Here is a 22,670-nt window from a genome sequence, read left to right on the forward strand (position 1 = left end):
TCCATTTTGACTTAAAATTTGGTGTGAATAACGTTTCATATGAATGGTTAATGCGCATCTACATTTTGCTTCTTAGCTAAAGTTGTCAATCCATGTTGACGTTTATGTATTTTCGATTTTTTGATATTCATAACGTATTATTAATGCAATAAGAACGGTGACATTGTATTGAATGTTTATTTACCACGAAATGTAAAGTCTTAGATGAAGAATCTCTGCGATTACTATCCTATTCGCAAGCATATGACAGTTTGTGGTTTATTGTCTTATTGTGAAGTGTCTATCAAAATTTCAATATTCTAATCACCTGAGTAACATTTGTAATATTAGAGTGATCAAAGTTTGAAATTATTCAAAACAGGCATATTAATGTAATTGATTAGATATGTCTTGTCAAATAAAGGGAATTGCAAATCTAACCAATACAAGCAATATTAAAGAATTACTTTTTGGAGATTCTACTAGAAGACGTAAGTTACTGTATTCTTTTGTTTTGTCTCCTAAAGGAATGGTAAATGTCAGTGTCAACATTTTTTAGATGACATTCCACAAGATGAATTACCACTACAAGACTGTTTTATATCATTATCATCAACTGGAGATGTTCTTGCTATGGCGAATAATACAAAGATGATTATATTAATTTGTATGTCTCATATTATTGAATTTTAAATAGTATATTTCTACTATGTAATATATATATAACTTGTTTAAAAATGGCAGTATATTGAACCTAGAATATTTAATTATTTATAATTAATATAATAATTTCATATTAGCAAGGTGGGATTCATTAGAACCAGATGAAGCAAAAAATAAATTTCATATGATATGGTATGGTGAAGTTGCAAAAAAAGATAAGTAAGTCTTTATTATAATAATGTTATGTTAATTTTTGTATCTTTTTACTATGATAAATTTCTTTGAAAATATGTCCATATATTGAAAGTGTTTTTTAGTGAATGGATAACATCTGTAATCTGTTTACCATTATTGTCATTGGGAAAAGCTAGCAGTGGCACTAATCCAGATTGGACATGTATTATAGTTGGTTTTAATACTGGTTTTATCAAGTTTTACACAGAAGTAAGTCAAGTTTAACTACATGTGTGATAATCATTCAGAAAATGTAATTCTTACAGTTAAACTAAATTATAATAGAGATGAATATAAAGTTATTTATTTTTTATTTAGACAGGTGCATTATTATTTGGGGAACAATTGCATAATGAACCAGTTGTGGGATTAAAATGTCAATCTTTTCGTTCACCTAAACACATAGGTGATATTGGTTTGGCTGAAGAAGTTCATGTGACATATAATAGTGTTGTGTGTGTCTTGCAAGGTTTTCCCTTGTTTTCCACATTAAGAGCATGTAGGAATTATTTAGCTAGAGGTATAGAAATCAAAATTATGTTATTATTCTATTGAAATTTAATATTTATAATAATATGTTTTTTTTTTACTTAAAGTTCAAGCAAACTGTGATGACCTACCACCTATTACAAATTTATCATATAAGAAATGGGGTTATAAAAGCCAAGATATTGTAAATGATTCAGAAGTAATTGGTACTACTTCTGTAAATAGCTTTGATCATCTAATGACAGCTTCAATTTGTGGTGGATATAACGCATCTTATAGATCTAGTGCACCACAGCATAATTTAGTTCTTGTGACTGGTAAACGTCCATTTGTTGGTTTTCATTATGCCTTAGAAGGTGGTTCAGCTCCAGTTCTATCAGATGTTGCAATAGCAATGGCCAGCAAACTAGCAAATGCTATTGGAACTGCTGTTCCGTAAGTGTTGCATAATAAATTCATGTTATGCATTTATTGTCAAAAGAATATATCATCTGCAAGAAGAGATATAGTTAAACTACATTACTTGAATATCACATACAATGTTTTAATAATTGAAATTTTAATTGTTAACCATGTCATTATAAATATAGAGAGTTTTGCAATTATATATCATTTCTTTACTATTCTTTCTGTTTAGTTGGCTTCCTCTCAATTGGGGAAATTCAAAACATCAGGCATCGCTCGAAGCATCAAAAACTAGTACTCATGAACCAGTTGAACCAATGACTTGTAGATTTGGCTTAAGTGATGTTATGAGAGAGGGTTATTCGATAATATCCAGTCCAAATAAAGCACTGTCAGTAATATTAGATGCAATGGGCAGAGTATTATTAGTAGATAACAGATATTGCATAGCTACAAGAATGTGGAAAGGTTATAGAGATGCACAATGTGGTTGGATTGAAGTGGAGGAAGAAAAACATTCTGGAATGCACAAAGGATTTACTAAGTTTAAACAGACTCCGCAATTGCGTTCTGCTTTCTTTTTAGTTATTTATGCTCCGAAAAAAGGTGTAATAGACATATGGAGTACTCAACAAGGTCCTAAAATTACTACATTTACTGCTAGTAAACATGGACGGTGAGTAACTCTCCTTTTTAGACATTTCTATTGGCAACTGATGTAAAATTATTGGTTTAAGTGAGTGTTATTGTATAGATTACTTTATATCAATTATGGTCTTCTTGGTGTAAATGATAATGTACATCTATCAAAAAATAAACCACAATATTCGTGTGTATTTATGGATCCACTTGGAGGTTTGAAGGAAATTACAGTACCATTTCATTTTGCTCTTAATAGTAAAAATGGGAAGAGAGCGCGTGATATACATATACTTAAAAAATTGAAAACATTTTTACGAGAAGAAGATTTTGAATATGAGAAATTAATATCAGAAATTGAGAGTGTGTGTTCAGATTTGAAGAGTAATGAAATAAAAGTACAAACATTGGAAATGTTAATGTCAAATAAAAATATTATTCCTGATGCTTTACTCGCAGCTACAAATTGTTTTATCAAAAAACTAGATGAATATGGTACGTACATATTTATTATTAATACATAGTTCTATACAAGGTTTTATTCCGCCAAACTGTTATTTGAAATAATAAACACAATAATTTTTATATTACAGAAAAAGAAGAAATGGAACCTACAACAAAAACACTTTATTTATTAACAACACAGTTGCAGCAAATAATTAACTTTTATAAGCATATTAAATCTCAGTTTGATACACCAGAGTATAATGTTTCTATAGATGATAATAATACAAGTTTACCTTTGACTTTGTTAACTACTGAGAAAGAAGTGCACAGAATTTTTGAATTGTTTAATAAAGTAAATAGTTACACGTGTTCAGATTCTAGTACAGAATGTAGAGTAAAATTTAAAGAGGATGGGAGAATATTTTTAGATTTTTTATCTTGTTTCGAGTTTGGAACATCAGGATTTATAGATATTAAAAAAGACATAAAACCAGAAAAAGAACATCAGATTTGTAAGTATTTTAGTATGTAATTTTAGGAATATATATTTTATTAATATATTATTTATTAATAATTAGGCTTTTTCTTTTAGCTCAATTAATGTATAAAGGCTGCGTATATTCGTATGATAGAATTGAGACATGGAAAGAAGTCGCTAAAAGTAGTAACATTCAACCATTCGTTTTCATGAAATTTGCTTTAATATACTGGCTCAATAAGAAACGGGACGTATCTTTAGAACTAGAACTAAAACAATTTACGCAGCTCTTAAATGCTATTTGCTCAATAGCCAGTAAGTTCGGAGAATATATATCGTTAATAAGTCTAAATTCTTGTTGTCATAAAATAAACCTTATTTCTATACCTATATAGGTGTTAAAGAGATATGTGCAGAATATAATGAAATATCTTTATGGTGGAAAAAGGTTCGTAATATTCTTTTGGATTCAACAAATCCATTTAATGCACTTACTGCTGCTTTGATGTGCAGAGCTGTTGCAATGTCTGTAGAAAAGTATAGAGAAAAGTGCAATAAAAAAACTGAGGATAATAATGTTCAAGAAGAAAAAGGTATCAAAAATAAGAATGATATGAAAGAGATAAAGCAGCATCAAGATTCTGTTAACAATTTAAAATCAGACGATGAACTGTATAACTTGACAAATGAATGGGAAGATATTACTAAAGATACTTGTCAATTTACGTTGCTTATTGGAAATCTTGAGGATATTGCGATTTTAGATGCTATTGTAAGGTAATTAGTAATGAAATTTGTTTGTAAGTATCATAATGCTTATAAGATTTTAATTTCAGCCAAGAACCTCCATCAGATACTACAACGCAATTTTTTGCACTACCATTTGTAAAATTTGATATATCTTTAGGATCTGTTCTCTCAAAAGGGAAAGGTATTATACCGTTGTAGTTACATGTTATAATACTATCAAAGAACATATTTTTTATCTTATATCATTATAATTAGGTTCTGTATCGGAGATAGTTGCAAAATGGATTACTTCTACGGGTATTGATCCTTCTCAATTAGTAGATACAACAGATACGGAATTCGATCACGCACGTCCAACAAATGATTCTTTAGAAGTACTGAATTCTTCAGACGAAATTTGTAACGTCGATGATGTTTTACAATCTAATGTAGAAAAGCCTCTTTCAGAATCTCTTGATACAGAAAGTGAAGAGAAAGATAGTACAAATGCTAATATATGTATTTTAGGTAAAGAAAAATAGCATCTTTATATTAACATTTTTTAATGGTCTTCTAGATTGTATTATGCATTTTTCTTTTTGATTTTCAGAAAGAATTAAATTATTAAAAGGCCATTTTCCATACAGTTTGACAACTAGTGTTCTGCTAGCTAATATCTGTTGGGAATTTGCTATGTCGTGGAATAAAGATATTTCGCAATTGAAGTCGCTCGAAGCTGCATTATGTGTTTTACGACAAATACCAATGAAACGTATGAGGCATGGTGAGAGAAGATTCTAGAAATTATTCGTTTTATATATTATACGTTTTTGTTATTTTGTAAATAAATTACTTCCTTGTTAGGTGTTTGTTGCTTATTATGGTCAGTTCATATAAAAAAACGAATGGAAGCAGTTGCAAAATTAATTAATAAGCTTGGAAAACTGCCAAAAGAGAGATTGTGTATGCAGGAAATCGGTTTATCTGATGCTCAAGCAGTTATATTTCTACAAGATTGCGTCACATTTTTAGAAATATTCATCGACGTAAGTTTTTGATAGATCAATGCTTTGTGTAATATAAAGTTAATTAAAGCGATATAAATATATTTTATGTCGTACTAGTCTGAAATGCTCGAAGTAGGACAGAATATTGTAATTAAATCAGAAGAACTATGGGAAGTATGCACTTCCGGCCCACAACCCTTTGCTGCATTAGCTATTTCTCAAGCACCCGCTTGGTACGATCTAATCATGTTACATCTACAATTAGCTAACGTCTTACATATGATAGCGCATTTTAATTTGAAAGTTCTAAAACCATTAAATAATTTGTTTGATTCTGTGGTGAGTAAATCAAAAGTATCGTTTATGAAATTTACATCTATATTTATAATTTTTATGCACGCTGAATTCTAAATATATAGGTACAGCCATACTTCTTCCAATCAATGGCAGACAAAGTAATGCTAACATGGTACAGAGACGATAAAAGAGATAATTTAAGAACCACGTTTTTATGCCGAATAATTAACGCATCAATGGATTTTATCCATCAAGAAACAATAGATGGTAAAATGAGTAGTTCGATGCAAGCTATTCAATGGATGAGTAAATGTCAAACATTAGCATCTATTTGGAAAATAAGTAACGATGAACTAAGGATACATCAAGTTTGTCAATTATATGTGATTGGTTTTGACCGACTAGCAGAGGAAGTAAGTATAAGCAGGATTACAATTTAATATATTCAATAGCATACCACAGAATAGGAAACATTTGTCATTTTGAGATAGGTTGTTACAGCTGTAAACGATGTTGAGAAATTAGCAGAAGATCTTCTGCCGATTGCTGGAAGAAGAATGATGGCATATCTTTCAAAATCACCTGACCTTTTAGAAGAAGTTTCTCGTATAAGTCCAGCTCTTACGAAATACTTGGAAAGTCTCGTAAGTTCTACATATCATAAAATTTATTTCGAACATTTTATTCTTAATAAATTTTAATATTAGTATAAATGAGATTACTATTTTTAGGATGTGCCGGACGTAATTTATACGAATTGTTCGAACGATGACACTATCGAATTGATACGACGAGTCTCAAGACATTTGCCCGAAACACACTCTAATTATCATCTTGCGCAATTAATGTTAGATGCGGTGTTTATTTACGAGGGAACGACATGATACTGAGATATTTAAGTAAAATTAAGATATTTAAGTAAATTAATTTGTTGTAGGGAATGAGTATAATAAATTTATCTGTGCTTTCTGTTTTTAATCCGTTGTATTGAATTTGATGTTTTAAGTAAATATAAAATATATTTGACATGTATCATTAACATCCCATTACATCAGAGGTGCTTGAAACATTGTTTTTCGTTAAAAATAACTGGATATTTAATCATTTCGAATGATACATCTTACAATTATTAAAATATCTTGTAATTTACATGCACTAATGTTGCGTAGCTTTTAATCTATGAACAATTTCAATACTTTGAACTATATGTTTTCATAAAGAATCATTTCATTATTTAAGCTTTTTAATTGTTCAAAGTATATCGATGCTTGTTACTTTTCGTGCCTTTAAGTACATCTTTTCGATTTAACTTTCAAAGAAACGTGACATTGAAAAAAAAAATAGTTTAATTAAAAACGTATTGCAAATCCCTTGTATTGTAGCCTACTAATGCCTTCCCAATTTGTAAATTCACAACGATCAATCTGACTACCTGGACTTCCAACATTCGTTAGCCATTGTGACCTGAAACAAGAAAACTGATTATAGTAGAAAAACGGGTTATTATGTATTTACATAATTTGTAATACAATTAGAAACTATTGTTTAAATTACTAATGAGGAGATTTACGTAATTTCTTCTCTTAACATTTACAATCTGGCAATTCTGGCTGCAACTTATTTACAAACAGCTGACAGATATCCGATTGTATTTCCGCTTGACATTTTTGTTTTTATTGTCTATTATTAGTTTTACGATGTTTGCGTATTTTATGATGATATTACGATTTTATCGCTATGCAATTCTTCTCGTCAAAGGAGAAGAGAACATTAGTCTCGCTCTATTATTTTCGAAACAAAGGATTATATAAAAATTAAATTTTTTCATTAAAAACGTCGAATTGAATTAAATTTATGACAACTGAATTTAACTTCTATATTTATCGTACAAAGTATTTACGAAATATTAGTGTACGCAAGTTTAGATTATTCATTAATAAAGCCTTAATATCATCCGTTCTCTACACGCGTTGAAATCACTGCAGTGTTCATTTCCGCGTCTGTTTCATAGAATGTGGAAGTTGCATAATATCATCAAGCTATTTCAGCTCGACAAAATAATAGAGCAAATTTCTCGTAAACGATGTCTGTCAAATTAAAGATAGCGTAAAATTGATGAATAAATTAATCGTCAAATAAGAACGAATTAAATGTGCAAATTGTATACGCAACTATCTTCGATAGTGACGAGTATAGTTTCACACACTTCGCAATTATAATTAGCGGCTAATCAGACCGAGTTCAGATATTTTAAGCGGCTCTATCGAAGTAGGATCTTTAAAGTCGATCAGCTGTCTCGCGACAACAACAGTGACGAGCCATTGGCGCACTGACTATCCCATTTATCATCGATATTCTGAATTCAGCATTTCGCTTGTGAAACATCTACGATGATTACACAGTGAAAGATTTATACGAATTCCTCAACTTATCCTTAAACTGAACAGAAGTTTGTTTCATTAAAAAAAAAAAAAAAAAAAAACAGCTTTATGTTTTTGTCTTCGATTAAAATATGAGCGCACAACGATGCGAATTCAGTGAGATTTTATTATTCGAATCAATTTTCTTTTCCTTCTTGGCAAAAGAATTTCCCTATTGTATATAAATAACATTTGCGGCATACAAAGATAACGACAAACGAAGAAACAACGTATTTGAAACGAGGTTCCTGGACGAATTCCTTCTGGGGAGAAGCCAGAAACCAATGTTTCGTCCTCGACCGAGCTATTTTCTTTGACTTCAGGTTCACGAGCAGCGGAAATTCGACCGCGAAATCAGTCTCATGACATGTCTCTTAAAGTATATAAGTGTTTAATGCCTACGTTCAAGTTTATATTTATTCGTACGACAACAGCAATTGTTGTTCGCCCGAGAGAAATAATTTATCTTTCTGGTATCTAGTTTCTTCTCTCTCTACGCAATTGGCAAAATATATGGATCAGTAGGTCTGGCTCACTTCTCTAAATAACGATTACATCCTTCTCATCTTATTCTTTCTCTGGCGTTCCTTACGAAGAATTCGTTGCTCTTCTTTTATATCCTTATTAAGATGAACCATATCACCGCTCATTTAATTTCTCGTCATCGTCGGTCTAATTTGTAAGCGAATTGCAAGTATCATTCAGTTATGATCGTTTCGGTGAAATCGACAGAATCAAACGATTAATACGTCCAATTCTGAGTGTTCTCGGAGAACATACTTCAGATCTGAGTCAGCATGTGCTTTTACGGTACGTGCGTGATATCGAATTGAACGTGGCATGTCAATTAAAAATCCCAATAGCTTGATTAAATAGCTTGCGGAATAATTCATGTATCTCCGGCGCGTGTTTTCCATGTAACGAAAATATATTATTTGCCGAAGAATCGTACGCGATAGAAGCGGTTGGTTGACGACAGTCGGAAACCGGAGCGATTCGGCGATAACTCGCGAAGGAAAGAGACAACGACGCGGTCCGCGCTATTATTTCATTAGATCATTATTAAAGTCAGGCCCAACTACCTAATGACCGTTACTCGGCAATTTGCGGCTAAGGTCACGCGATTTTACGGGAGCACTGAATTCGTGAGCTTACGTTAGCGCGCGTGTGTCATCAATTCGCGGAACGAAGGAGAAGATCGGAAGGTGAAAGGAAGAAAAAGACGAAAGAAAGGGAGATCGAGAGTTCGTATTCTTCTACATCTGATGCACAAAACGTTCTACGGAAGGGAGTTTAATCCACACACTCGCGAGTTTCTTTTCACGTTTACGATGTCTTTTCACATAATCTCGTTCTTTCGAAAATTCCAACTTTAAACTTGGGAATTAAATTGATGTTAAAATAATGAAGCTTTTGCGTAACATTCGATTATCATTATTCATTCGTAACTGCAACTGGTTAAACAGAAAAATAACGTTAAACGTAAGTAACGTTACGAAAGATTACATATTGCGATCATTATTTCGAACAACAGGCATATCTGGGTTAATTCGACGAATTTATTCAGTTGTTCGAACGAACCAACGAACAAACGAAAGGAACGAAGCTCGATTTTCCCTTCTTTCTACTTGTTTTCTTCCTGAGCGCAGCGAAGAAAGCTAAGAGGGGGAATATGTTCTCTGCAAATTTGCCTTATTTTATCTCTCTTTCTTGGTAATCAGAGGAACAGATAAATTCGAACAAAAATGAACTTTCACGTTGTTTACCGATCGGCGCCACCGACGGTTTGTGCAAAAGCTTCGTGACAAGGAATCGCAACTCACATCTGATCGATGAGCGCACGTGGTCCCTGCATTTTTCCGAGTATCGTGCCGGACTTGGTGTTCTTCACCCAGCCGCAAATCCCCAGTTGCTGACATATGTCCCTCACGTACTTCGGGAAATAGACACCTGACGAAAAATATGCACAGTTTAAATTATGTAATAACGATGCGAAAGAATGAAAATACGAAAAACAGATTTCATTATTTTTAGCTCTATTATACCGTCGTCCCACTGATGTTCCTCATTTGCCGATGTCTCATCGACAATTATTCAATTCAAACCGAATTAGGCAGTGACAAGTTAAATTTTACAAGAATCTAGATATAACCTTGAACTTCCTCGAGAATATTAACAGCAAAGTAATAAACCAAATTGTCACCATTTGAAGCAACAGAGATTCGTTCGTTAGTCGTCCGATCGAACCGAAGAATACGAAGAAAATTCACAAATTTTCTCTCCTCTCCATATTAATTATCCATTGTTGCAGCGTCCGCTATCTTACAATTGACATATCACTGCGTCCAACGCACATTTCTTTCGACCTTGACGTTCTATTCGTCGCAAGCCGCGGTCCCCGTAATCGTAGTAAAACAACGCGAGAAATATCCGAACGAATGTTTGGTTTTAAATGAAACAACATTAACCGAATACTCGTTGATCTCCTGGCCAATAAAACTACACTCTTACCCTGCACCTTGCCAAAGACCTCGAATTCGACGGAAAGTAGAGGTTCATTGCAGAGAGGGTCGTCCGCTGCCATTTTACCAGGCGAAGGGGGAAAAGTCGGGTCACCTTAGCTCCACTTCTTCGATTTGTGAAAATTCGAAACGTTCCCGGTACGCGATCAGCATACAGAACACGCTCGTTGCTTGGCGAAGATTTCTTTTCGTTCTCTCTGACGGCCACTCTCTTCACCTTTCGCTGTGATACGACCTACCGACTGATTCTGATCATTGCACCACGGCGTCGCGACGCCTCAAATAGACTCCCCACCATGTCGAGTAGAATCCAATTGCGATCGATCGAAAATCGATCAACCACGACCACTAATCATTGTTGTTACCCATGTGTATCGTCCTTCGACCGTCTACGTCTTTTCTCGGGGACCTTTTTCTATATTTTTAATCGCCCTTCGCGTATTTTCTTTTTTAGTCACTCATTCATAGTCGTACGCATAGTCTTCTTGGCAGATCGGCTCACGACATGCTGGCGTTGTGATTCAATTTGAAAACGATGGAAAGAGGTGGAATTGTTCTATCAACTTTTTCCGTTTACCGTTATTTTTATTGATAAGAATTTGCGGTGCCGCGATTAATTATATAGTATAGGTAAAGTAAGCATTGTAAAAGTGTCTTCGGTTTAAAGGATACCATAACGGATGGGTTAAAGACTGTTATAATAACGATATAAATAATGTAAAGCCGAAGGTTCGTAAGCTTAATTCTTTCTTTTTTATTTCAACGAATGTGGTAAAAGTCGCGTATACGAGCGTATAAATATATGTGTGTATATCGTTGCTCCTGTCATATGAAACAGCCTGCAGAATCTTGCGATGGCAATACGCGTGTTTAGAGAACGATGTTCGAGCGTTCGAGCGATAATTGACATTCCGATTAGTTGGCTTTTTTGATCGACCGCGATCGATTCCGGTTTTCTGCGGGACGTCGGACTTCCGGTGCAACGGCTGGCACATTGTTCATTGTGAAAATATTAAATGTAGGCCAGGAGGGCAGCCGCTTATCGTCGAACTAGCCACTTCCCATCGATGTGCCAGCCGCCCATTGTCCCGTCATTATTCCAGTTAATTAATTATTAGTACGCCATGACGTCGTAATTGATGTACAAGAGCAAAATCTGCGGGGTGTACAGGATGCGGGGGAGAAGGTTATAACCCATTTATAATGATCGTATCCAGTCTATTACCATTGTCATCATCAAGGTCTCATCTAACGCTAGGATCACAAGCGTACGCTCAAAGGTTAAATTCGATAATGCTCGATCGAATGGAGCACCGACGATCAGAGTGGCGACTAACGATGACTAGAAATCCTATGGAATCGACGCTGACCAACACTTTTCATCTTGTGATATTCTCTCGTTATTTATTTCAAATAATCACGAGTCCTTATTAACTAATCGTTTCACGTGAAATAAATCGGTTGAGTAAATTAATCGGGTCACGGATAGTCGAAACATTCACTGATCGAACACGTTCGTTTGATCGTCTATCGATCTTTCGTATTTCACTGTGTCATATCGATCTCACAATGAAATTATCACGAAAAAACGCACGATAGTTCGATCTCTGAACCAGCGTTCCGATCAAAGCGCACGGATTCGTCCCACGGAATCGCTCTGAATTTTGAACGAATCGTCGAGTAGTAATCGCCATGTACGTGTTTCTATACGTGTGTATACACGTACCTTCTAACGTGTAAAACTTACGTTTAACGACACGCCTGTGTGTACGCTGTCGTGAACAAAGCAAGTTCGGTTTCGTCTCGTCGACGTCTCCGGATGCACTCGCACAGATCCGCGCTCGAAGCACTCACAAAGTCAGAATTATATACATTCGGTTTCTTGTACTTACGCGTCCACCTACCCACTCACTCACACACACACATACATACACATGCATGCACACAGTCCCTTATATACATATAATCGTCACTCTTTCACAGCCATTCGCTGAATTCATTGTACGAACTTGCCCGATTCCATTCTCTTCTCTTCCATATCGATTTACCTATTCGATTAACTTAAATCGGTGTTCTAAACATCTATCTGCGTGTCTACCTACGTTTATCTGTCGATCTATACGGCTATTTCACTATTCGTTGTGTTAAATTCCATCGTCTACCTGTCTACTCGTTGTTGCTTTACAAACTTCTCGACGACTTCAATATGAAGCCCGTGTATTCTGTATTGTGTTGGAAAAGTTTCCGTGACCCTGAACTTATCACTTGATACAATCACTGGCCGAGAGCACAAAATAGTATAAACCGATTCCTCTTAAAGTATGTTCCTTCCGTAGCCGGTTTTTCTTTCTGTATTTTGATATTGCACGAGGATCGGCGAGAGTATCAGAAAGGGAATTCAGTCGAATTCTTGGAGTCTTGTTTCTCGGTGTTTATATTAGACGAGAGATTCAGGATTCGTTGGTAGAATAGTCGTGGCGGTGCTGTTCGATAGAAGCGCGCCATTTTCGGTGTCTTTGGTATTTCCATCTGGTCGAGGCCGAAAGTCCTTCGAGGCAACCAGCAGGTTTCGTCGTCTCGCTTCCTTCTTCTCGCGTTCGACCTGCAAGCAGACGATCGTCGTTCGTTTAGACCGATGTATTGAAATTTATATCGCTATATATCTCAAGTGAACAATGACGTTTGATCATAAGTAAGCTAAAATGAAAAATAGTCGATCGTTAATGCATTAGGAATGTAAATTACATTCAGGCGATAATTTAATTTGCAATTTTTTTCTTTAATAAAATCAAAGTCTAAACAAAATCAAAACTAAACAGACTCCATCTATAGGCTAACCTTGAAGAATAATCGAAGATAGTGGCAAGGAAATACGACGCATTTGCCGTCGTCCTCCTCGGCGTCGATGTAAACGCCGCGAACGAGGATGGAATTGCTGCAGTTGAGAAGTACGAGGAATACGAAGCACCCAACGTGGGTGATCCAACAGGACAATTCTCGGTTATCCGGGACCAGCCACAGATCCAATACGTTCCAGATGCCACGCCAAACATTCACCGTGCCCAGGAAGCTGAGCAGCAGGAAACCATCGGCCGCTATTAAACGGGCCCAGCCTTGAAGACGAGCACACGCGTACCGCATCAATGGTTGCAAGGAAAACGTCACCGTCACTATCACGTATCCGATGGCCTGCAATTGCACCCGACAATTGTTCAAATATATAATAAACAGAGAGAATCATTGGCAGTTGCAAATTATTCATTTTAGGTGTCCCGATTTACCAATTTGATAATATCCTTGATCAAAGTGACTCAGAATTATTTTAGATGGAACAATTGTCGAATGTTGTCTTTTATATTTTCAGCTGCTCCATTTGTATTACGTTTTTTTATTTCATTGTTACATCTTTGAAACCCATTTTTATGTCTTTTCCTCCCTTTGAAAATATTTTTTAATGTATTCGATTTCTCTTCTCTTTGGCATGTTTCTTATTTCTTATTTCTTGAAATTTTATATATATATATATAGAAATGTAATAAGTACAGTGAGAAGCGAATGAAATAAGATTTATGTTACTCGTAAGTCGATACTCTTATACAGCATTAGGTTGATCTTCCTCTGTTTCTTATATCTATCTTTTTACAAGGAAAAATTACAATTCGTCTTTTGACAAATCCTACAGTCGATTTTGTTCTGTTTGTCTGATGCACTCGATCGACTTTGCCGAGAAAACAGCTCGTCAATGACGTTTTCGTTCTCGTTGATCAGAGTTTTCAGCGAATCAACCGACGACAAATAGTTGGCCGCTGTTTCACGGTTTCGAAGCGGCATTACGAGCGAGTAAATGCGTGAATTGGATGACCCTCGCGCAATCATCGACCCTCTTGAGGATTTACATTATCGCCATCATCGTGCAAATCGTATCTGGTAGATTTCTCGTAAGGATTTCAAACACGATTCGAGAATTTCACATTATTCGAAAAATTCTGCCAAATTTTTCAAATCGATTTCATCTACTCAAACTTACATCCGACGATATTTGGAAGGTTCATTGAATCAGTCATTAAACTGATATCGAGCATCGTCGAGTAAATACCATCGTGATATTATCAATGATCGCGCATAAGTGTTTTTTAAAATAACAATAAGCTACTCTTATCTTTGCATTTTAAACCGATGCGTTAACATTCGATAAGCGTAACAAGACGGTTTATTTTCCTATTCAGATTTGTTTCTCAAACTTCCTAAGAAACAGTTGCATCAGCAGAATAGTCGTATCAAATATTTCGTAATCAAATATTTACGTTTAAGGGCATTTTCGCATTGTCCGGTCGAAAATAAATTATTGCCGATTACCGCCCGGTATAATGCTCGTTTTCTATGCCACCGTGCTATTTTATTATTTTGTTTTTATTATATAATTTTATTGCCACTCGACTACACACGTAATCGACACGACGGTGTAGAACAAGAGCGTGACACTGGCTGGTGATCGGCCAACATTCATTTTCAACCGGACGATGAAGATCGGACGGCGAAAACCGGACATTGTGAGGATACCCTAATGCTGATTTCGTACCGTAGATATCGATCTACTTTAAAATCGATCGTTCGTCCAGTAGCAGCACCGATAAAGAAGAAGACTGGCGCCGTGGAATTTATTTATTTTTTTTTTTTGCACGAATCTGGAATTATCGAAATCGATAAATTAAAAGCCAAAGTATCGCAATTCGATTTTATTTACTCCAAGTTATCCTACATCGTTGATCTTTCTCTCGATAACTCGAATTCATGCCTTCATCAATACCATACTATATATTGAACTGGTACAATTACCTGATTTCTAGACAAATCTTATCGTTCGCATCGGCCAGACGTATGTCGCGTCAGATCTCTTTCGAACACGCCGCGATCGCGTTTTTTATTCTCCGCCAATCATGCAGCGGGGAAAAAGTCGCAACAGTCGAATGTTATTGTTGTCGCGGAGGATACATGGCGCCAATTGAATATCATTTTGCAACCGAATAATTCCACGGGTTGTGAGCTTGTGCTCACAATGTCGAAATATTTATGTGGGCTCATCTGTGTTTGCCAACGTTGTAGAAAGAATTTCACGATCGTCGATGTAGAAGAACAACGAAACTTAAACGACGAGTGATCGATGAACAGTATGGCACGCGACACGATTGCGTAAAATCAAAGAGTAAGACTATGGCTACAGTGGATGCACGTTCTGACTGTTGTCCTGGAGAAGTTTCTTACACAATTGAACTATTATGAATGAAATTTTAGTACACAAATTAGTAACATCGATAGATTCTTTTCTATTTGATTCTTTTATATCGTTAAATCTAGCTAATTATTTTGTTTAAATCGAGAAATCTGTAACCCACAACTTGTCACCTATCAATCTACTAATATTATTAGTTAGTAAACTATTGTACAAGAGGATCCAGAGTAATCAAACATATACATTTTTATAAATATACACATTCCGATCTTCAGATGTTTCTTTCATCGGAACACGCATCCACCTACTAGAGATACTACGAGGGTGCGCTCAGACTATCGTTACATATTGTTAATATTTATCGATATACCATATTTTCGTTGAGAATCTTGAAATATTGATAATATCGTTGATTGTCTGAAGATTGGGTGAGAGAACCATTTCAATGGAGAATTTCGATAGGAATTTCAATAGGAATTTCGATGGATACAGAACGGTTTAATCGCATCGAGTATAGGTCTCCGGCTGGAGATCAACGATCGTCATTATTGAAAAATTAAACAAATCCTCTCGTTGACCGCGTTCTCTCCGCAACGTATTCAGACAAGTAAATGCAGTCCGTAATAAAGTGTCTTTGCGAACACATACATACGTGAACAGTTTTGTCATGTGCCCTCGCAATCATACAATTGGCGAATATTCAATTATACAATCGGACCAACGGCGTGCCGCTCACCGCGCTCTGCGTAGGTGGCACGTTTCAAAATGTCGTTCAACACGTGATTGCTAATGACACCCGATGACACGCGTTCGTTCGATAGGACACTGCTTTATCGAATGTTTGTACGCACACCGCATTTTCACGGATTCACGCGATCTGAGGTGAATAGACTATCGTAACGTGGACGTTTCTTTTCAAGTCTTTATTAATCAGCCATGTCAATTGGTGTTTTGCGTTAAATAATCGCACTGAGATTTCTGAACATTAAGAGCTTTTTCACTTTCGTCAATTTAAGAAAAAGCGATTAACATTTTCAATTATTTTTCGACAATGATTACGCTGAGAAGTTATTGTTCATAATAAAAATGCTACGTTTTTATCGTCGAAAAATTTCTTAAGTTCTAAGAACATATGAAACATTGTTTATGCAAACCTTGTTTATACGTATGTGCAATGTGCGAAATTTGTTTGTTTCTTGACAGAAAAATTCGAGAACCGTAACAGAGTTCAGATCACCTGTCATTTATTAAAATAAAAAAGAGAGAAGAAGCAATAATAATACTCACGAGGGACCCGATCGCAGAATATTCTCGATCTTTGGGAAAAAGATAGAGGTCGAAAAGTATCCAGACACCTCTCCAAACGAACACAACCAACGTACCAACCACTCCAACGCTGAAGGCACAATCCAATAAGTACAACGACCAGTCTCTCGTGTTCTGCAATCAGACAACATAAATAATAGATAAACATCATTTGCAGGTGAGAAATGGGGAAATGTTTGAAGAGAGCGGGAACTATGATAAACAACGCATAGCTATTGCTAATCGCGTATCGCTTACGTCAAAGATTATTTATGACAAAAATAGAGTTCCTAGTTTATCCTACAAGATAAATATATAAGATTTTTGCGAAAATACTATATTTACAATTGAGTATCTTTTTTTAACAATAAACAAAATAATATGTAAAACCGATCGACTTCGTCTTTTGAAAATTTCATAATTTTGGTACTACGACATATGATTACGAGATGTCTGATTTTTCAAAAACAAATTCATATAGTCGTACTTCTAGCGGAGTCGTTTGTTTTAAGAGGTCTCGATTCTGAGAGGGAAAATTATAACAATTCGGAGAAATTTGTGTAACAATTACCTAATTACCTCGAGACGTATCGTCAGTCTCGAGAGGGTTGCTATTTCCAGGCGAACGAAATTTATTTCATGAAAGATTATTATTATTTTATTCCTGATGTTTCTCGATTTTCCCGCCTATTTCCTTTAATCTTCCAAAATTATTCTAACGTTGTTTCAGTCGTCGTAAGATGAACTAGAAACATCGTTCGTACATGATGATTTCTTCGCGCGGATCGCTAACTCACGCTTCCCTAAATTCACTGATTCATTGAACATTAAATTGCTGACACGTCGAAAAGGGATGGGGATATTGCTATGACATTGCGGTATTACGAGAAGTGAAAATTGTGGAAGGAGACGTTTAAAACAATATAAACTGAAGCGTCGAAAACGATGTCTATCCAAATAATATCTGATAAAGGTGTAAAAAAATGTCTATCTGAAAACGCGCAGCTTGATCTCTTAACGTGATGTACATTTTAACTAAACCGTTCTTCGCTCCAACACTTTCCAATCTATCGTTCGATCCACGGTTTACTTTCGAGAAAGAGAATCGTTTCGATAAATCAAAAGTACAAGAATTTTCCGGTCGACGAACCATTTGTGAGGTAAACTTTCATCCGAGTGTATTATCACCCGTCGACTTTTCGCGACACCCTTCTGTCCTCGATTTTTAAGTGACGGAGAGGACTCAACTGAGTGATAATTAATTCAAGATCATCCCGTTGCGTCTCTTCTTCATTATCATCTTCGATAAATCATTTCTAGACATCGATGAAATAAAACAACGATCGATCAAAAGCCAAATCTAAGAAGAACTGTCTAACTAAAAAGAACTATCAGAATGTTTAAAAATTCCTACCGAATCTTTAGAATATATGTACATAATATCCAGCGTACAATATCGCTTAAAAATTCCAAGTTATAAAACCAGTTGCGTTCTATTCTCGTTCCTTCATCCTCCATTCATCATTCAGCAAACTTTAGATAAATATTCCTTTAGAAAAATTTAGATAAAGAAACACTCGTGTCAGAGATATGAAATATAGACAGAAGCGTGTAATTCGCGTATCTTATCGTTCGATTCTCCATTCGAGTATTCGTTCGATCGAAGGAGAAAGGTTAAAACATCGAAAATTGCGGTTGCAGGCCGTGCTCGTGCGTGTGCAAACTGCACGGACGCGATGCTGTTCGAGTATTGGGAGAGTCAGCCGGAAACTGTGCTTATACCTTGCACATCGCATCGATGCCGTGCATCGCACGGCTCCAGCTTCACCGATGCGTCAAAACACGCTGTCTAGACCTCTTACGTTTCCTACTTAACATTTAGCCCCCTTTCGTTTTTAATGAAAAGCATCGGTGTTCGTGATCATTTTTGCCGAGACGAGTCGATTATTCGACGATTTTTACCATCTTTTTAATTCGTTTATAAGACCGTAAGACATAACCGACTTAAGATTCAACCGATCAATATCTGCAGGATTGAGAATCGTAGTAGCGTAAGACAATCCAATGTTATTTTCCATAAAATAGTATTCTGCGTGTATCGTTCTAAATGATTCATTACATCTTTTCAATGGAAGCGTGTCGAAGCAGAGAATAAAGTTATGACCAAACCAGCGATTTTTATAGATTTACAGGTAACTCGAAAATGTTCAGAATGAACATAATATGCAAGAATGAAATGTTCAAAGTTTAATGTTTCTTATAATATTTAGCGAGTAAAACAATGGTCTATATTTTAAATTACATTCTTCAAAATTTTGTTACATTACTATGATTTTCAAGCTTATCATAGGGAAAGACCATGCGTATGATGGCGTTTTGTAATATTTACGTTAATCTTAATTAGAAATATATGTTTGATAGCGTAGCTGTGAATATTTATATTTTCAAAAGACACGAATGGTTCACACGAGATTTCGTAGCCTTGCGGGTAATTTCATTCAGTCGCGTTACTCGTCACCCATGATAATATCGGTGAAACAGAATGGTAGAATATGAAGATAATCGAAACAAAGCAAGAAGGGTATATATCGTTCTGGTAGCAGAAATAGAAAATTTTCTGCTATCTCGCTTTTAGAAATTGAACGCTTTGAAAATTCGAGAATTCAGAAACACACATCGGTTCTTGTTTGTATCCTTGTCATAATTGATAGCAGTTTAAATTATCATTTCTATCACTTGTTCATACAAAAAGAATTAGAGGAAGCAATCGATACGTGAAAGAAGAATTGTCAGAAAGTATAATTTATTTGCCTCGTAATTTACGACAATTACTCTGTATCGCGTATTACATAAAGTATTGAAAGATAACGATTAATACGGAAAAATACGTGAAATATTCAAAGTATACTGTTTTTATAATGCTTGGAAGGTTAAACAATTTTCTTCCAGGGTTTTACCTTCTTAATTGTATTCTCAGAGATATAAATTTGCATAAAAGTCCGTAGTCCACTGATAATCGAGAAAGATATCGCTACACGGAATACAAAATCGAGTTTGTCTTTCGTGAGACGATATTTCATCAAAGTTCTATTCTAAAAGCTACCTACAAACTTGATTGGATCTCGACCGATCCATACTTAGATCCAGCTTTGCGTGAATTTGTAAGCGATCTATCGGACTCTTGCTCCTTCAGCTTCGCGTTTCTACGTTTCTACGGTGTACGAACGATCAGTTACTTACGTTCACGCGAAACATGGTTTGCACTTCGAAGTATCCGGGACACGAGTCCAAGCAAAGGGAGAACGGTGGCGCGGAAATGTTCCTGATGGCACGCATGATCGCCAATGCTAGAAGGCTAACGGCGGTGGTGGCGAAAACGGTGCTCGCTGTGTGTTCCGTGTACAGGTCGAGGGCCTGCCAGGCGCCACGCCATGCATTTACGCAGCAAAACCCGAATACGGCCGTGTAAAGTCTAGATCCGACGTAATACGACAATCTGTGTTTGTCCGGGTGTAAAAGCTCGTTCAGGACGTTCTGAGAAACGTTGAACGCGAACAACCCTATGAAACCGATCACTATCGAGGTCAAGCTGCTGAGAACCGGATCCTCCGGATAGACGTAGACGTCGCTCAAGCCCCAGGTGCCTCTCCAGTAACCAACCACCGCCGGGGCGGCCACAGTAGCCGAGAACACAGTGTCCAAAATAGTGAGTATCGTGTAATGAAAACGACTCGATGACCGACCGCTTAGCCCGCTCGTCATACCGGTGCCACCGCGTAACTCGACCATTCTCATCCAATCCTGATCGAGCCTAGTCGCACCGCTCATCATGCATGATTCGAGGCTGTGATGGTACGCTCTCTTTGGTGGTGCACGCCTTCGGGTCGAGCTTTCGAAGAATTCCACCGAGAGCCTCTCATTATTCGACGAGAAAAGCTGTTCTTTGGTCTTCCAATTGAGCCTCGTTCAATCACGATCGTTGTCAAGTTCAATTCAAAACGGCGGCCACTACTCCCCGCGACCAGTCTCCAGACGATGCTCAACGATCTTAAACGAACTCAGACAAACAATCACGTCTTCGACGTTGACGATTCCCTACCGGTCCGATGTTTAGGTTTAATCTCGCTGTTGATCGTTCGTCTCGGGTCGAGTCGAGTATCTTAGCCATAACTCCACATTATTGCTTCTAACTACACGAGTATTCGAGGTTAGTAGAGATTCTGCTGGACGATTTCCGGCTTGACGATCAAGCTTTGCAGCGGATCTTCTTAAAGTAATACTGTCTCTGGATCGCAGTGATCATCCTATCGAAGAAGCTTCGTTTGTTGCTTGCACGAAATTCTCTAGGGAACGATTTTCTCGAACAGTGGATACAAAGTCGAAATAGATGTCGTAGTTCCCTCTCGACATTTTCAGACTTCCAGAAACTTTGACATCGCACAGAAACGCACCTGGTCTATTCCAGGGCCGATGCCTATCGTAACTGATAAAAAAGGAACGATGATTTTGCCAGTATTCTCGATTCTCCACAATCTCGTTCGCGTAAAACGTCTCGCTTGCGTCTCCAAGCTCTCGTCTTATCGTTCACTTTCTCGAGGATCGCAATCGCAAGAGCGTAATACTTCGCCGTGGATGATGCACGGATGCACACGGGGCGAGATACGTGAGACCGTCAACCGACAAGTCGGGCTGCGGGTGAGTACTGACATCTGTTCAGTCACCGCTATCTTTTATCAAGTGCTAAGCACAGACCAACACTATCGCATTATCATGAACAGCTTCGTCACACGGGCCATGGCATAGAGAATAGTACGGTGCTCTGCTCTGCTCTCTTCCCTTCCTTCCTCGATCTCTCTCACAACCCCCCACCCATAGGTCGCTAAAGCTACGTGCACGCTTGATGAACGAACGCGGGTACGAGCTTTCGACACCCACCATCGACCAGTTCTAAGAAAGTTCAAAGGCATCGTTTCCTTTCCAAGGTCTCCCAGTGGCAAGAATGATTACGAAAATGTAAAAAATAACGTAAAGGTGAAAAACTATGGTACTAAATTACCTTGCATCGTATCAGATACCTTGTAATCGCAGATATCATCCTGCGTTATTTTGGAAATCATGCATTTAACGTAAATAAATAAACGTATTGACTGTAATTGTCTAACTATTCATATTCTGCCAGGTCACGTGACAGAGAATATCGTAGATCATCCCTTGCATTGTGAGTACATTTGATCCTAATCTGCGATTAGAACGCAAAGAAAATATTATGAAACAGCGCATAAGAAACTACGTACGTAATTATAGACGATGATGTTTCTTCAGCTGTTCTCTAGACTTTCGTACGCTTGAAAATAATGTGTTTTAAACGAAAAATGAGAAAGTTCGTTTGTTCTGGCCTGATCATCGTCTGAGTCCAATTTAGTATTCGTTTGTCAAGTACATGAGCTGCTTAATGACTCTCCCTATGCAGACACGAGTACACTCCATTATGAGATAAATTGAGAGCACCTCAACCAGTCTTCTTCCTTTTTTCTACGTGATTCGAAGATCATTTATGATTTTTTTCAATCGAATGACATTCGATTTAAGCATCGACTTAAGATCGTCTTACTTTACTCGCCTTCTATTCGTAATTATTAATAACGCTTTACTAAAACATTTCATATACATGTTTATCCCTCGTCCAAGTATCTTGAACGGCAATTAGCGGCTGTTAGTGTCATCAGACGATATCGCGGACTGGTAGCAAGGAGGAAATTTTAATTGAACCTGAACCGGTGTACTTTATCAGCCTACAGCATGGCAGTCACGTAAATCGTGATCGAC

The 22,670-nt window shown here is 36.6% G+C and overlaps 3 protein-coding genes across 5 annotated transcripts; 1 reads left to right on the forward strand and 2 right to left on the reverse strand.

Moving 5' to 3' along the window:
* Nucleotides 1-16: 16 nt before the first annotated feature.
* Nucleotides 17-6,345, forward strand: Rab3-GAP (Rab3 GTPase activating protein). Of its 3 annotated transcripts, none has more exons than XM_033335235.2 (19): nucleotides 17-470; nucleotides 539-646; nucleotides 780-861; nucleotides 960-1,086; nucleotides 1,195-1,396; nucleotides 1,473-1,800; nucleotides 2,003-2,446; nucleotides 2,525-2,904; nucleotides 3,003-3,368; nucleotides 3,449-3,649; nucleotides 3,730-4,111; nucleotides 4,171-4,265; nucleotides 4,340-4,591; nucleotides 4,674-4,847; nucleotides 4,928-5,109; nucleotides 5,188-5,409; nucleotides 5,490-5,780; nucleotides 5,859-6,011; nucleotides 6,099-6,345. In XM_033335235.2, the coding sequence occupies exons 1-19, from the start codon at nucleotides 386-388 to the stop codon at nucleotides 6,249-6,251; spliced, it is 4,227 nt and encodes a 1,408-aa protein (XP_033191126.1). In that variant the 5' UTR covers nucleotides 17-385; the 3' UTR covers nucleotides 6,252-6,345. The 3 variants fall into 3 exon arrangements, with proteins under 3 accessions (XP_033191126.1, XP_033191137.1, XP_033191147.1); XM_033335246.2 differs by having other exon boundaries at nucleotides 2,669-2,904; XM_033335256.2 differs by lacking the exon at nucleotides 17-470 and having other exon boundaries at nucleotides 950-1,086.
* Nucleotides 6,322-10,571, reverse strand: LOC117157331 (acylphosphatase-2). The gene is made up of 3 exons (XM_033335320.2): nucleotides 10,299-10,571; nucleotides 9,611-9,737; nucleotides 6,322-6,831 (listed from the first exon to the last, which is right to left on the reverse strand). Exons 1-3 carry the CDS (start codon nucleotides 10,369-10,371, stop codon nucleotides 6,717-6,719), a joined length of 315 nt encoding a protein of 104 aa, XP_033191211.1. The 5' UTR covers nucleotides 10,372-10,571; the 3' UTR covers nucleotides 6,322-6,716.
* Nucleotides 10,572-11,506: 935 nt separating this feature from the next.
* LOC117157325 (uncharacterized) lies at nucleotides 11,507-21,601 on the reverse strand. The gene is made up of 4 exons (XM_033335308.2): nucleotides 20,085-21,601; nucleotides 16,827-16,979; nucleotides 13,148-13,498; nucleotides 11,507-12,911 (listed from the first exon to the last, which is right to left on the reverse strand). Exons 1-4 carry the CDS (start codon nucleotides 20,673-20,675, stop codon nucleotides 12,747-12,749), a joined length of 1,260 nt encoding a protein of 419 aa, XP_033191199.1. The 5' UTR covers nucleotides 20,676-21,601; the 3' UTR covers nucleotides 11,507-12,746.
* Between the last annotated feature and the right edge of the window lie 1,069 nt (nucleotides 21,602-22,670).

Source organism: Bombus vancouverensis, chromosome 7, assembly GCF_051014615.1.
Source record: "Bombus vancouverensis nearcticus chromosome 7, iyBomVanc1_principal, whole genome shotgun sequence".
Classification (NCBI taxonomy): domain Eukaryota; kingdom Metazoa; phylum Arthropoda; class Insecta; order Hymenoptera; family Apidae; genus Bombus; species Bombus vancouverensis.

Bases quoted from the DNA above. Each gene is read 5' to 3' on its own strand.
- Rab3-GAP (XM_033335235.2), top strand. From the start codon at position 386: ATGTCTTGTCAAATAAAGGGAATTGCAAATCTAACCAATACAAGCAAT. The intron at 4,112-4,170 runs GTAATTAGTAAT...TTTTAATTTCAG, and splicing joins ATTTTAGATGCTATTGTAAG to CCAAGAACCTCCATCAGATA. The intron at 5,781-5,858 runs GTAAGTATAAGC...ATTTTGAGATAG, and splicing joins TTGACCGACTAGCAGAGGAA to GTTGTTACAGCTGTAAACGA.
- LOC117157331 (XM_033335320.2), bottom strand. From the start codon at position 10,371: ATGGCAGCGGACGACCCTCTCTGCAATGAACCTCTACTTTCCGTCGAA. The intron at 9,738-10,298 runs GTAAGAGTGTAG...ATTTTTCGTCAG, and splicing joins GGTCTTTGGCAAGGTGCAGG to GTGTCTATTTCCCGAAGTAC. The intron at 6,832-9,610 runs GTGAGTTGCGAT...TTCTTGTTTCAG, and splicing joins CGTGCGCTCATCGATCAGAT to GTCACAATGGCTAACGAATG.
- LOC117157325 (XM_033335308.2), bottom strand. From the start codon at position 20,675: ATGATGAGCGGTGCGACTAGGCTCGATCAGGATTGGATGAGAATGGTC. The intron at 16,980-20,084 runs GTAAGTAACTGA...GTCTGATTGCAG, and splicing joins AAACCATGTTTCGCGTGAAC to AACACGAGAGACTGGTCGTT. The intron at 13,499-16,826 runs GTGAGTATTATT...GTGCAATTGCAG, and splicing joins ATTCTGCGATCGGGTCCCTC to GCCATCGGATACGTGATAGT.